This window comes from Nerophis ophidion, linkage group LG01 (assembly GCF_033978795.1).
Source record: "Nerophis ophidion isolate RoL-2023_Sa linkage group LG01, RoL_Noph_v1.0, whole genome shotgun sequence".
NCBI lineage: Eukaryota > Metazoa > Chordata > Actinopteri > Syngnathiformes > Syngnathidae > Nerophis > Nerophis ophidion.
The window spans coordinates 71791129-71807842 of NC_084611.1; the positions used below are offsets into that span (position 1 = coordinate 71791129).

At 39.6% G+C, this 16714-nt stretch overlaps 1 protein-coding gene across 4 annotated transcripts in view; it reads right to left on the reverse strand.

The window, feature by feature from the left end:
• Window positions 1-16714, reverse strand: part of LOC133559004 (phospholipid phosphatase-related protein type 5-like) — a 195511-nt gene that overhangs the window by 77769 nt on the left and 101028 nt on the right. For all 4 annotated transcript variants that reach the window (XM_061910276.1, XM_061910304.1, XM_061910285.1 and 1 more), the window contains exon 3: window positions 7255-7443. In XM_061910276.1, coding sequence (XP_061766260.1) covers window positions 7255-7443 — 189 coding nt within the window. The remainder of the gene's footprint in view (window positions 1-7254; window positions 7444-16714) is intronic.

A 16714-nucleotide genomic window follows, 5' to 3' on the forward strand; every position in this document is an offset into this window, starting at 1 on the left:
AACGACAATTTCCCCATTAATTTGAGCGAGGATGAAATATTTGTGTTTGAGGATATTGATAGGGACGGACTAGAAAAAAAACAAAAAAGATAATAAAAAAACGCGATTGCATTGGGACGGATTCTGATGTTTTTAGACACATTTACTAGGATAATTCTGGGAAATCCCTTATCTTTCTATTGTGTTGCTAGTGTTTTAGTGAGTTTAATAGTACCTGATAGTCAGAGGTGTGTGTCCGCGGGTGTGTTAACGCGCAGTGTCTCAGTGAAGTCGACGGCAGCTTTATGGGCGGCACAAGTTCAGCCTATATCCGGTAAGAAGCGACTTTTTACCACAATTTTCTCACCGAAACCTGCTGGTTGACATTCGGTTGGGATCCATGTTCGCTGTGATCCATAGTAAAGTTTCACCTCTGTGAATTTTAAACAAGGAATCACCGTGTGTTTGTGTGGCTAAAGGCTAAAGCTTCCTAACTCCATCTTTCTACTTTGACTTCTCCAATATTAATTGAACAAATTGCAAAGGATTCAGCAACACAGATGTCCAAAAAACTGTGTAATTATGCCGTTAAATCAGACGACTTTTAGCTGTGTGTGTGCGCAGCGCTAATATTTCCTAACAGCCTGTGACGTCACACGTACACGTCATCATTACGCGACGTTTTCAAGAAAAAACTCCCGGGAAATTTACAATTGCAATTTAGTAAACTAAGAAGGCTGTATTAGCATTTGTTGCAATGTTAATACTTCATCATTGATATATAAACTATCAGACTGCGTGGTCGGTAGTAGTGGGTTTCAGTAGGCCTTTAAGTGAGCAGGATAAGGAGCACAGTCCATTTAGTGTTTCTGTCTTCATGAATATGCAAAATCTATGCTGATCATCAAAACGCCCACAATGCATTTATAACCATTTAGTACAAGCAGTGTGATTCATTAAGATAGAAACTGCTCTACAGCCGCTGTTTTGCATCTTTATTTAAAACGCCTAGAAAGGACGAGCAAACCGGCACTTATGCAGAGATGGCTGTGAGAAAGAAAGAAATCCTGCGGTGTGTTGGTGTCTTGCCAGACATTATATTTTGAAGGAATAATGAATTTGTATTCCTGCTGTGGGAGCACTTGCATTCAGAGGAGTTACACCATCTTTAGATAGCAGTTTTACGCATTAATACCACAAAATGTAGATTGTTACTACCATGGTTTGATTGTTGTCAAAGACGTTTTGTAATGTAATCTGTGATATTTCTACCTGATGCTTCAGATGTTATGCACATTTTGTGTTGTGCAATTTAATGGTCTTCATGTCGCTGCATGACAATGTCTTAACCTTCTCTATTTATCAATAAAATGTAATATTCAGACTGCTAATGATTCTGTAAAATGAGGAATATCTACCAGAACATGTTATAAAAGAATACACACTTTATTTCCGCCTGCCATAAAAAGTGCCTCCTATATACTTTGATGTACTAGCATTTGTTTAGGCAGAAATATCACAAATTACACTACAAAACATCTTTGATAGGGCATGATTGTAATGCAGGACATTTTTATTTTGTTACTGTAGTTAGACCGGATGTAAAGCGCAGCACTTTTATTTTGAATCCGGAAGTGTGTGACTGGTTGAAGGTGTCTTGACATTGTGTGACTAGGGATCTGATTCTTTGCAAAAAAAGATGACTTTAGACTAAGCTCTTGTCCACCGTCTTCCATTTCTGCTAAGCTTTTATCCAATCTTACTTAAAGCAATCACAGTAACAATCTACATGTTATGTTTTAAATGCACCTTAACTTTAATCTAAACACGGAAGTGAAGCTCCACCTGGTAACAGGAATTTGCTCCACTGTAGACGGCTCACTGCGAAAAATAGTATTTTCTTGTCAGGAGAAAAACTTGCCATGTGTGTGGACCTGATATTTCCATAATGTACCTTTTCTTTTGTCCATTTCTGCTCGCTATGTTCCTGCTTGTTGGTCATCCGTAACTACTGAACTCTGCCAATTTTCAGGGTCAAAAAGGACGTGTGTGTATTAAATGACCGTTAAGCAATTTAGTGCCGTTAAACGAACTTATATACTAACGTGTTATCGCGTTAATTTTGACAGCACTAAAAAGAAACATAACATTTCTTAATGATTTGATTAATTACATTTCATGGTAAAGTCCAATTTTAGGTTTTCTTGAACTTCCTAGGGAAATACATTTCCAAAATATATCGTGAAGATGACTACAGTATTTAGATTTCAATGGGAACTAAAGCTATGCTGATGATTGAATGAATGAATTAAAAAGGGCGGCCTAAGACTTGTGCCTTCACAGTCTAAATCAGTGGTGTGAAACATAAGGATAGGTTTTATCCGGGCCGGGGGATGAGTTTGCTAAGTATAAAACTGAGGCGAAATTTTCGAATGAAATAAACTGCTGTTCTAAATGTGTCCACTAGATGTCACAATAGCAAATCTTTGTAGATTATGCTACATACGTAATAAAAAATCAACCACATGATGTTAGTGCACCAGTCTAGGAAAATGAGCAAACTTCATTGATAGCATCCTGTAATTGGATTTTGATATTATTTTTTCATCTTGATAGATTGAAAATTAACACCAATGAGTTGACTGATGAACATTATCACATAATTTATTCAAAAAGTATAAATAACAACAAATAAAGGTAGAATACTATTAACCGCAACATGTAAGTGTAAAAAACTAAATATTATGATTTGTAATGCAACACATTTTCATGATGTTACTGTAGTTAAACCAGATGTAAAGCGTAGCGCTTTTATTTTGAAGCCGGGAGTGTGTGATTGGTTGAAGGTGTCTTGACATGCATGGTGTGACGAGGGACCTGATTGTTTGCAAAAAAAAAGTGATTTTAGACTAAGTTCCTGTCCACTGTCTTTTATTTCTGCTAAGCTTTTATTCAATTTTACTAAAGCAATCACAATGACAATCTACATGTTATGTTATAAATGTACCTTAACTGTAATCAAAACACGGAACTGAAGCTCCAACTACCAGCAGGCATTTGCTCCACTGCAGACAGCTCACTGTGAAAAATATTATTTTCTTGTCAGGGCAACCACTTGCCATGGCTAAGGACCTGATATTTCCATAATGTACCTTTTCAGTTTATTATTGTTTTTGTTTATTATTGTAATTATTTTCCTTTGTCCATTTCTGCTCGCTATTTTCCCGCTTGTGGCTAATCAGTAGCTAGTGAATTTTCGCCCGCTACGGAAGGGCCCCAGGGTCAAAAAGGACGTGTGCACGTTAAATGACCGTTAAAAAAATGTGTGCCATTAAAAGGAAATTATATACTAAGTTATCGCATTAATTTCGACAGCACTAAAAAGAAACATACCATTTCTAAAGGATTTTATCATGGTAAAACATTTTTTGAACTTCCTAGGCCAGTGGTTCTCAAATGGGGGTATGCGTACCCCTGGGGGTACTTGAAGATATGCCAAGGGGTACGTGAGATTTTTAATAAATATTCTAAAAATATCAACAATTCAAAAATCCTTTATAAATATATTTATTGAATAATATTTCAACAAAATATGAATGTAAGTTCATAAACTGTGATAAGAAATGCAACAATGCAATATTCAGTGTTGACAGCTAGATTTTTTGTGGACATGTGATGTTAAAAATGTCTTTTTTTGTGAAGAAATGTTTAGAATTAAGTTCATGAATCCAGATGGATCTCTATTACAATCCCCAAAGAGGGCACTTTAAGTTGATGATTACTTCTATGTGTAGAAATATTTATTTATAATTGAAGTGAAGTGAATTATATTTATATAGCGCTTTTTCTCTAGTGAATCAAAGCGCTTTACATAGTGAAACCCAATGTCTAAGTTACATTCAAACCAGTGTGGGAGGCACTGGAAGCAGGTGGGTAAAGTGTCTTGCCCAAATACACAACGGCAGTGACTAGAATGGCAGAAGCGGGAATCGAACCTGCAACCCTGAAGTTGCTGGCACGGCCACTCTACCAACCGAGCTATACCGAATCACTTGTCCACTTTTCAACAAGTTTTTAGTTATTTTTATATCTTTTTTTCCAACTAGTTCAAGAAAGACCACTACATATGAGCAATATTTTGCACTGTTATACAATTTAATAAATCGGAAACTGATGACATAGTGCTGTATTTTACTTCTTTATCTCTTTTTTTTCAACCAAAAATGTTTTGCTCTGATTAAGGGGTACTTGAATTAAAAAAATGTTCACAGGGGTGCATCACTGAAAAAAGGTTGAGAACCACTGTCCTAGGAAAAATATCGTGAAGATGACTATGGTTTATAGATTTCGTGGGGAACTAAGGTTACTCTGATGATTGAATGAATGAATTAAAAAGTGTGGCCTAAGACTTGAGCCTTCACAGTCTAAATGGCAAAGCCTTACTTTACCCAGTAGGCAGCCTAATGAAACGAACTGGCTCACTAGTGTGTGATTATGGGCATCTGTTGGAGAGAGAATGAGTGTGTTTTTGTGTGTGTGTGTGTGTGTGTGTGTGTGTGTGTGTGTGTGTGTGTGTGTGTTATGCTCTGCTATGTTGCACAGAGGCAACCGTGTTGCAAAACCACTTTACTGTAGGACATCAAAGAGGCAACAAGCCAAGGGGGACAAGGCCGACATGGAGACGCGGCTTTGATGGGGACATGAAGCTGTTGCATTATTTAATAATAAGCCTACTAGTCAAGAACGTGTACCTCCACTTTGGTGTGAGTATTGGCCACATAAAAAAATTTACACCATTAATTGACAAGTGAAACTGTCCCCAAGTACCTGTCCAACTATTTCACCAGAGTAAGTGATTTGCACAGGTACTACAAGAGAGGGAGTTCCTCAGACCTCCAAATTCAAGACTCTCGTGGGAAAAAATGCATTCTGCTAAATTGCCACCACACAGTGGAATGCACTACCAACAGACTTTAAAATTCTAACTTCCCAACTAAATTTTAAAACTGCCATAAAATCATGGATCAGCTCAAAGTCTACCTGATCTGAACCAAAATTGATCCCCAGCAACTTTCCGAAGCATCAAGCAGGTTTATATGTGGTCATAGCGTATAAATATTTTCTCATTCTGTTTTGCACACTCATGGAGTCAACATGTGCATAGTCATAGTGTATATAATCTCCCCCCCATTTTTTGTATATATTGTGTGACGTTTAGGTGCCATCGTGGTGATGTTTGCGTTCCCTCGTGGGTGCAGTGGAGATGGAACACAGCGTGAAGATAGGAATGATGATTTATTTATAACACTATAAAACAGACTAGGAACTAAAGATGCGCGGATAGGCAATTATATCATCCGCAACCGCATCACCAAAGTCGTCATCCACCCGCCGTCCACCCGAACCAACATTTTATCAGAACCGCAACCAACAAATACATCAGAGGTCGGCCACCTTTACCACTCACAGAGCTATTTAAACCCCTTTCACAGAATAATGAAAACAAAGGGAGCCGCTAACGTTCTCGTGAATATCCAATGGCGTTCATCCTGATGACAAGAATATGGGCGTGCTGTGAAGCCATTGCCTTTGACACCTTCAACAACACGTACAAACCGACGGTGGCGGGGTTTGCTGCTAGCGCGGTGTAAAAAATAGTCAGGAATTTCATGGATACAAAGGATTCTGGGTATTTGTTGTGTTGCGTTTATGTTGTGTTACTGGGAGGATGTTCTCCCGAAATGTGTTTATCAATCTTGTTTGGTGTGGCTTCACAGCCTGGCGCATATTACTAAGAGTGTTAAAATTGTTTATATCACAACCATTAGTGTACTCTATGTCACCCAGTATGCCTTGCAGTCGTGTGCGTGTGTCTGCGGAAGCCACACACAACATGTTGCTGGACTGACAAACAGATCGTACATGCTGTAGAAGGCGACAAAGCCAATGGCTTCATAGCAAGCCCTAATACTTATTAACTGGGTGACTGCCGGCAGTCATTCTAGAGAATATTAGCGTCTCCTATTATCTTCTTCGCTTTATGACACTGCTCTTAAATGGCTCTTTGAATGGTAAAGGATACTGATCCCAGAACCATGTATATCAAATATGTCCGGATGGTTCAACCGCCATCCGCCCGAATCTAATTAAAATAAATTTTTTTGTCATGTCACCCGCCCGACCCGCGGTTTATCCGCGGACTATGCGGATGAGACCGCAAACCGCGCATCTCTACTAGGAACCAAAACACTTGCACAAAGGCACTGACAAACAAAACAAACAGAACTAGCATAGGAGCTAGAAGGAACTGAGAACGCTAGCATGTGAGCTAGGGAAATAAACAAAGGAATAGCGTGGAAGTACAAAAATAGTATTTACCACAATGGGGGAATGTGACGTCACCTGTTGCGTGTAAAGCAAACTACAGTCCGAGAACGGATGGCAAACAAAGGCGGGCTTAAATAAAAGGGATAATCAACAATCAGGTGTGTGTGGAAAACAAGGCAGGTGACACAAATGAGTAACTATAGAAACGGAAGAAACCAGGAAGTGCCATTGAGTCACATAACAAGACAAAATACAAAACCGAACCAAAACCAGAATATGACATGATCCAAGTCGTGGATCATGACATATTGTTTTTTTTTCAAATCACCTGACATGTATACTGTGCATATGTACGTCATTTATATAAAAAAAAAAATCGGATGGAGGGAGGTTACAGGTTATATATATTTTATTATTGAATGTATCAAATGTGATGAATATTTAATGCACCACAATGGAAACAAGCCTTTTGGCTTTTTGTGCCTTCCGTTTGCCTTTTTAAAGCATTACATGGATTCAATTCTTTCATATGTCAATAAACTTCTCAATCAATCAAAAAACAAGTGGTGGCATTGACGGACATGACCTAAAAAAAATTGCCATCTTGGTTCAATATTCATTTTCCAAATGTTCTAGTAAAGTCACGGTTGAAAGCAGGGCAATGTTGAATTCTGTTGATCAGACGCTCTGTAGCACCGCAGCGCACCGTAGAGGACAAATTTAGTTCCCGTTGCCATGGTTATGACAAGGAACACGCACACACAAAACAAAGAATAAGTGCGACCACGAGGACGGACACCTACTCATCTCGCTCCTCCTTCAAACTGCCAGCGACCACGTGCACGGGCGGGGAGAACGGACTACTGGGTGATCGTGTGTGCGTTTGCCTGCGCACTTTTTTACAAGACAAGTGGAAGTGTGTCATTTTTCCCATGAGCGCTTACTCACCGTCACAGTGGGGATGGCGGTAACGAGGGAGTAGACGAGGACAGGCGGCGCCTTGCTGTAGTCCTCCGGTCCCAGGTACGGCTTGGAGTAGGCTTTGTCGAAGCAGAAGAAGCCCTGGATGTGCACGGGGAAGGTGTCCGTGTACTCAAAGTAGTACGCCAGCAAAACAGTCCCTGCCATGATGACCAACTGGAAATAAAACATAGTGGTTCCAGCTTTAAAGGGTTTAATCCGAAACGGGGAAAAAAAGTGAAGCAAACTAGTTGAAATTCCCTTTACAGAGGAAAATGATGAATTCCTGCGTGATGAGTAAAATGAATCAAGTGTGCATGATAGCAGGGAGAGGGAGGGTGGGCGAGGAGAGGGAGGGTGGGAGTTCGCGATGGAGAGGGGAGACAAATCATGAAGAAGACATATCGACAAGGGGGGGGGGGAAGCAATGATAAAAGCCACGGAGCAAGAGCCAGACCCCTTCAGCAGTGAGAGCAGGCAGAGAAACACATCAATGACAGAACACTTTTTTGCAGGAGGAGGAGGAAGAGGATGGGAGGAAGAGAGGGTGATGCACAGATGGCGTGAATTGGAGCAGAGCGCTTAAAAGAAGATGAAGTAAGACACAGACACAAAAAAAAAAGCCCCGGAGAAAAGAGCAAAGGGTAGGCGAAATTACACGCTCGCATGACCTTTTGCGTAACCCCAGTTCTTATGGCACCACACTAGAGTTCTGCTTTTTAAATAAAACACCAGTTACAGATTATGCACAGCAAGCTACGAAGCATGAAATATGACCTTTTTTAGCAAATAGTCACACAGCAGAAAATCAGAACGGAAAATCTGCACAAGTGAGGCAAGCCGAATACTGATTCCCATTATCAGATCCCCATGAAGAACAATACACAAAATGTCATCGGGATGCAGCAGATTGTGAGTAAAATAATATGATTTAATAAAGAAAAGAAACACATTCACGAGAGAGTGGGGGGGGGGGAAAGATCGAAAGAAGGCAAGTGCTAAAACTAAGTACACATCAATCAATCAATCAATGTTTATTTATATAGCCCTAAATCACAAATACATCAAAGGACTGTAAGAAACCACTACGGCTACGACATCCTCGGAAGAACCCACATAAGGGCAAGGAAAAGTCACACCCAGTGGGCAAGGAGAATTCACACCCAGTGGGACGCCAGTGACAATGATGACTATAAGAACCTTGGAGAGGACCTAAAATGTGGGCAAACCCCCCCCCCCCCCCCTCTAGGGGACCGAAAGCAATGAATGTCACAGAACCTTTATTTAAAGGCATACTGAAATGACATTTTCTTATTCAAACGGGGATAGCAAGTCCATTCTATGTGTCATACTTGATCGTTTTGCGATATTGCCATATTTTTGCTGAAAGGATTTAGTAGAGAACATCCACGATAAAGTTCGCAACTTTTGGTCGCTAATAAAAAACCCTTGCCTGCACCGGAAGTAGCATACGATGTGCGCGTGACGTCACGGGTTGTGGAACTCCTCACATCCTCACATTGTTTAGAATCATAGCCACCAGCAGCAAGAGCGATTCGGACTGAGAAAGCGACGATTTCCCCATCAGTTTGAGCGAGGATGAAAGATTTGTGGATGAGAAAAGTTAGAGTGAAGCAGTTAATAGTGTTTTAGTGAGATTATAAAGTCGTACCTGAAAGTCGGAGGGCTGCGGTGACCGCCAGTGTCTCTGAGGGAATCCAATGGAGGAGCCAAAATCACAGCTGCCTTTTTGACAGCTGCTGCAGGAGGACGCTAACTCCGCACAAATCTCCGGTAAGAGCCGACTTAATATCACAATTTTCTCATCCACAAACTTGCTGGTTGACATGTGGTAGAGAAACATGTTCGCTAAAGCTTCACAACAAACAAAGAAACACCGGCTGTGCTTCGGTTGCTAAATACAGCTGCAATCCACCGCTTTCCACCAACAGCATTCTTCTTTATAATCTCCATTAATAATTGAACAAATTGCAAAAGATTCAGCAACACAGGTGTCCAATATACTGTGTAATTATGCGATGAAAAGAGACGACTTTTAGCCGTGAGTGGTGCTGGGCTAAAATGTCCGCTACAACCAATAATGTCACAAACACGCGTCATTTTTGCGAGGTTTTCAACAAGAAACTCCACAGGAAATTTAAAATTGCAATTTAGTAAACTAAAAAGGCCGTATTGGCATGTGTTGCAATGTTAAGATTTCATCATTGATGTATAAACTATCAGACTGCGTGGTAGTAGTAGTGGGGTTCAGTTGGCCTTTAAGATAAGTTTGGCATAACCTGTATGCAGGAATAACAACGCAGATAGCAACAGCAGCAATGACCTGAATATGACACCTATTTAACAATTAAAACTGCACTGAAACAGCGGTTGAAAATAATCAGACATGCACGCAAAATGAGATTATTCACATGTATTTTTTTGTTTGTTCTATTTTTTTGTCCATAATCTGTGCTTATAGTATGCTTGTAATGTGTTATGTCTTGTTATCAAGACTAGGACTTTGGCGTGGTTTGTTTTCCCATGGTGCAAAGCGACTGGACTGGACAAGGCGTGAAAGTAAATAGATGATTTTTATCCTAACTCAAAAGCTATAAACAAAAGGCGCTCACAGTGGAGGCACAGAACGTAACCCTGGCAACAAAACTAATACTTTAACATAAACTATGAACATAAAACAAACAACACTTACTGTGACATGAGCAAAGCAGCATGAACAATGAACATTCGTAGGAACTAGGGCATGGATAGAGCAAAAACAAGAGTGCATCAAGAGTGGGCAGAGCAAGCGATGAAAGGTGTCAGAGTAATGTCACCAGGTCGACTACCTGGCAACTACGGGCTTAAATGATAGTAACAAGATTAACAAAAGGTGCGTGAGTTCAAACAAATGAGGCAGGTGAAACTAATGAGTTGTCATGGAAACTAAAACAAACTGGGGTGCGCAAAAATAGTGAAGGTAAATACATGATAGTGAAGGTAAATACATTATTTTTATCTTAACTCAAAAACGATAAACAAAAGGCGCTCACAGTGGAGGCACAGAACTTAACCCTGGGAACAAAACTAGTACTTTAACATAAACTATGAACATAAAACAAACAACACTTACTGTGACATGAGCAAAGCAGCATGAACAATGAACATTCGTAAGAACTAGGGCATGGACGGAGCAAAAACAAGAGTGCATCAAGAGTGGGCAGAGCAAGAGATGAAAGGTGTCATTAGAGTAATGTCACCAGGTCGACTACCTGGCAACTGCGGGCTTAAATAATAGTGACAAGATTAACAAAAGGTGCGTGAGTTCAAACAAATGAGGCAGGTGAAACTAATGAGTTGTCATGGAAACTAAAACAAACTGGGGTGCGCAAAAATAGTGAAGGTAAATACATGATAGTGAAGGTAAATACATGATTTTTATCTTAACTCAAAAACGATAAACAAAAGGCGCTCACTGTGGAGGCACAGAACTTAACCCTGGGAACAAAACTAGTACTTTAACATAAACTATGAACATAAAAAGCGTAGAAAATGGATGGATAAAACAAACAACACTTACTGTGACATGAGCAAAGCAGCATGAACAATGAACATTCGTAGGAACTATGGCATGGACGGAGCAAAAACAAGAGTGCATCAAGAGTGGGCAGAGCAGGAGATGAAAGGTGTCATTAGAGTAATGTCACCAGGTCGACTACCTGGCAACTACGGGCTTTAATAAAAGTGACAAGATTAACAACAGGTGCGTGAGTTAAAACAAATGAGGCAGGTGAAACTAATGTGTTGTCATGGAAACTAAAACAAACTGGGTTGCGCAAAAACAGGAACTAATGGAGTCAAAAACAAACAGAATATAATTAAACAGAACATGATCACAAGACATGACACTTGTGATTTATGTATTTATTTGTATCTTGACCTGTTGAATGTTTACTCTGTTAACCTGCTTTAGGACAACGGAGGAAAATGAGCTGCTGTACTAACTCCGGCATATTTACATTGTTGCTCTATGTTGATGAATATGCATTGTCCTAAATCAAATTTAAAAAAATAAATAGGAGAATGATTGGCAACCACTCTCCGGTATGTCCCAGTAGCTAATCAAGGGCAGCCAGCACGAAGGACAGACAGGGGAAGTGAAACTACCAAAATAAGAGTACTTGACAGGAACTGAAACGCCACACAAACTGGGAAAAAAATCAACATAAGTCAAAAACAGTCACAAGAACGTGACAAATGAAAATTAATTTATGAAAGTCAATATTTGTGTGGCTGCTTAAAGGGGAACTGCACTTTTGAGGGGGAATTTTGCCTGTCGTTTATGATCATTATAAGAGAAATGACCACACGCCTTTTTTTTGTTTGTTTTGTTAGGTTAGATGATAAACGCTTGAAAGATGTGGCCAATGGGATTCACCGTTGTAGCCTTTAAAGTCCTCTAAAACAACTTCAAAACCTTCCATCAACGTTTATTATACATTCTGCAAGTGTACTGTATGTAATATGTTCAATAATTACCGTATTTTGATCACTTTCATCATTTCCAGGATTTTTTTCTTCCGCGCATTGATTTCTGTTTCCTTTGCACCGTACGTCTGACTTCTAGCAACAAATGTTTGGTCCTACTTTTGAAATCAAACATGCGTGTGTTACGTGTGGGGCTTCGCAGCTTGCTGCGAGGTTCGTTCCCCCGGGATGCAAACGGACCACTCCGGACAGGACGTGCAGGTAGAACATTATTTATTCGTAGAACTCAAATGTGTACCAAAAACTGATAACAAGCCAGAGGAAAAATGTGCCAGAAAATGTGCACTCGAAGCAAACGCTAACACTTAGCATAACCAAAAAGACCTGGAATACTCACGTAACTGTAGCATAAGCAAACAAAGAAGCCAAGCCGACTGACCGGCAAAGGCAGGCTTAAATAATGCCTCTGATTAGTCCTCGGGGAACAGGTGAGCTTCCCGAACACCAATCAGAGGCAGGTTGTGAGCCTTGTGCGGCATAGCGATGCCGGATTTGTTCCTCTGAAGATGCGTTGGGCAAAAACACAGCGTGGACGTAAGAAATAAGTATTTATTTAAGTAATAAAACAGGCTAGAAACAAAACACAGGAGCTAAACAGAAAGGCAGACAAATGGAGCTAGCATGGACGCTAGGAATATGAACAGAAACACAATACTTGGCACGAAGGCACAAAAAGGGAAAAACAAAACAACTAGCATGAAAGCTCGGAATAAAATAAAGCTTAGTGTGGAAGCTAGCGAGAAAGCATGAAAAAACAAGTCATCAGCAGTTGCGTGAAAGCAAACTGGAGTCCAACAATAAATGACGAAAAAGGGGCCAGCTTAAATAAGGGAAGTGATGACGAGAAACAGGTGTGCGTAGAAAGCAAGGGGCAGGTGAACTAATAAGCTACCATGGTGACAGAATAAACAGGAAATAAGGAAGTCCAAACAACAGAATGTGATACAATAATGGAACAAAACATAAATATGGAATGATCCGGATATCGGATCACAACACAGGCGAAAACAATAAGCAACCACGGCAACCAAAACAAAGTCAAGGGTGCACATAAAAATACCAAACCATGATCCGGGCCACGGATCATGACAGCATGTGTGCTCTAATCATGGCAAATTTGGTAATAGACAACGAAGGCGACTATTTTTGGAGGATTTACAACTTTATATTTTTGAAGCACAATATATTGAGGATGAACTACTGCTTATAAAAGACAGCACAAAGAAGAAAGTGAAACGTTGGAGCAGAATGTAGTCGAAAGTGTGAGGTGAAAGTCACTCACAGTTTAAATGTGGATTTTGGAGACAACCTATATTCACATAAATGGAGTGCTGAACCAAAATCAACAGCAAACATCCCCGGCCAGCTGGACCAGACAAACAACTGTCCATCGAGTGAGTCAGTATAATATTAATCATGATACACGCAGCACGCCCTGCGTGTTATTACAACTACAGTACATACACTGTCTGGCTAGCTCCGCTTTGTACAAATAAAACATGAAATGTGGGCGAATACTTTAAAGATACTGTAATATGATTGTTCATGTTTTTCAGTCATTACAGATTGGTTTTCTATCGCATTGTGTTGTGCTTTTCAAACTCAAACGCGTTTTGTGCTGACGTAGAAGCTAGCTCATTTCTTGCTATAGGTAGCCTTTACAGCTAATATCGAAGCACGCCGATGTGTTCCTATGATAGAAAAATAGTTCCACAATGTCGCTACAGCTTGGTTATAATACAGGTTACAGAACGTAAATTAAATATTGTTGACGGTTTTTGAATGCATTTTTAAAGTGATTTAGAGGTAGAATGTATTGCTCCAATTGGCTGTATTGTTAGCACCTAGAACGAGCCATTTTTTACAAGTTCAAATGCAAGATAATAAAAAAAAACTATTTTCAGTTTTTGTGTCTGTAATGATTGTGAACGATAGGCAAAATTCGAAAAAAAAAGTGAAGTTCTCCTTTAACAAAAAGTGAAAAATAGATTTCATAATTTACAAATGTTACAGTGCATCTGGAAAGTATTCACAGTGCTTCACATTTTCTATATTTTATGTTAGAACTTTATCCAAAATGGAAAAAATACATTTTTGTCCTCAATAATGACAATGTGAAAAGTTTTCATTTTTATTTTTGCAAATCTATCCATCCATTTTCTTCCGCTTATCCAAGGTCAGATCGCGGGGGCAGCAGCCTAAGCAGAGAAGCCCAGACTTCCCTCTCCCCAGCCACTTCGTCCAGCTTCTCCCAGGGCAGCTGGGAGACATAGTCTCCCCAAGGTGTCCTTGTGTTCGGACGTGCCCTAAACAACACTAAAACACCACCCCAGGGGAGCATCCTGACCAGATGCTCAAACCACCTCATCTGGCTCCTCTCGATGTGGAGGAGCAGTTTGATTGATTGATTGATTGATACTTTTATTAGTAGATTGCACAGTACAGTACATGTTTTTCAACTTGTTTAAGTCGGGGTCCACGTTAATCAATTCATTCAGTGGCTTTACCCTTGAGCGCCTCCTGAATGGCAGAGCTTCTCATCTTATATCTAAGGGAGAGCCACACCACTTGATGGACGAAACTCATTTTGGCCGCTTGTACCAGGGCTCTTGTCCTTTCCGTCATAACCCCAAGCTCATGACCATAGGTGAGGATAGGAATGTCAATTGATCGGTAAATTGAGAGCTTTCCCTTCCGGCTCAGCTGCAATTTATTCAAACAAAAAACTTGAAAAAAAAAATCAGATGTACAATTTTGCTCAATACTTGTTTGATGCACCTTTGGGAACAATTACAACCTCAAGTCACCGCAGGTGATGGAAGCGTAGATGACGACCAGAGCAATGATGCTTGGAGGGTCCTCCAGCTTACAACAAAAGAAACAGTCAAGTGTTGTGTTTTTATTGTTTTCCTGCCTTCTCTTTCGTCTGCTCCTGTGTATTTAGTGAGTCGTCCTCGGCGAGGGGCGGACCTTGAGGCACACCTGCTCACAATTAGCACACTAGTATTTAGGCTCGTCACTGTCAGCTTGGCCTTGCCGGTTATTGTATTCAGATCCCCTCTCGTGCATGCACCTGCTTCACCAGACCTGGTACGTTATCGCTACTTTGTCCTGAATTCCCTTACCTCTTGTGTGTTTATTTCCTAGTCCCCCTGAGGTAAAATGATTTATTTTATTGGACTCTTGCCCTGCTCAGTGTGCCCTGGCCCTGTCTCCTGCCGACCTCTGAGGAACCTATTTTGTCTGGACAACATGGTGTGCGTTTCTGCCCCATCGCCCTATAGATATCTCTCTTTGTCTAATTACATTTTTCACTTTTTTTGTAATTCCACCTTGTCTCCCATCTCTGCATCCTGGGGTCACCCCCACTTGACCAAGACCTTAACACTCAAGGCTGATATATTGGGTAAAAAGAGTGTAAAGGTGACTCTAAGAGTGTTATTTCATGTTTAGAGGGCTTCATTAAAATTAAACCCTTTATTTAGAGTCATAAACAGGTTTGTTCAAAGTTTGACCTTTGAAAACATTCGATTTGTTATGAAGAATCCTACTTGATTACAACCAATTAGATGTGATAAACGAAGTATTACGTTAATCCTTAATAAAATAGCAGATGACTTCATGCATTTCCGGGTGTCCAGACGTCATACAGAGGAATTTGGGGAGCATTTTGATATTTCTTATTTTCTAAACAGTCCAAACGCAATCGGTAGATACTCTGATAAATTATAATATTCAAGAAAAAACTAAACCAAACAAAGCATATCATTATTCGTATTATTAGTATCAACATTTTGTTGTTAATTATTTTTCCTTCTCCACCGATTTTTATTAAATTCTTAATTTATTGTATTTATATTTATTTATTATATTTAATTTTAGCTGTGTTTTTGTAACGTGCCGCAAGCTAATAAAAACAATAAAAAAATGGCCCCGGAGCTACAATTAATGTAGCAGTTTGTATTTAAAAGCCAAACAAATGTTTTAATAAATAACTATTATTAGTATCAACATTTTGTTGTTAATTATTTTTGCTTTTCCACCGATTTTTATTAAATTCTTAATTTATTGTATTTATATTTATTTATCATATTTAATTTTAGCTGTGTTTTTGTAACGTGCCGCAAGCTAATACAAACAATAAAAAAAATGCCCCCGGAGCTACAATTAATGTACCAGTTTGTATTTAAAAGCCAAACAAATGTTTGAATAAATAACTTATGTCAAACCACTATGATAAATGATGCATTGTTCCAAAAAGCGCCAGCGTATTTCTCTCAGCATAGTGAGCAATCCCCACAGGGTATCTCAAGAATTAACGACAAACGTGATTTGTTTTCTTTGTTTTCTAATGGACGTGAAACATTCGTCTTTTTGTTTCAATAAACAGCGGTTGACTTTTTTTTATACTCGCACTTGTCTGTTAGAAAAATAAACGATTATACTGATTATACTATAGTAACAGTTTGCATGTATTCCAGGCTTAACACCCCTTCGTTTGAAAGTGTTTGATGCTGCAAATCAGGCTTACATTAACATAGTAAATAGGCAAAAGACTTGCTATTGAAATTATTATGGTATGCGTGTTTGTGCTGATTTACTAGCGATTTATTCAGGCAAATTCTGAGCTGGAGGCTGCTTGCCTAACTCATGGGCATGGAGAGACCTGCTGTACTTGTTACACACCTCAGCTTTAGTATGGAAGCGAGATGGTGACCTCATTCACACCTTACAGTGTTATGTAATGCAGTGTTTTTCAACCAATGTGCCGTGGCACACTAGTGTGCCGTGAGATACAGTCTGGTGTGCCGTGTGAGATGATCTAGTTTCACCTATTTAGGTTACAAATATTTTTTGCAAACCAATATTTATAGTCAGCAAATAATGTGTTGTTGTTGAG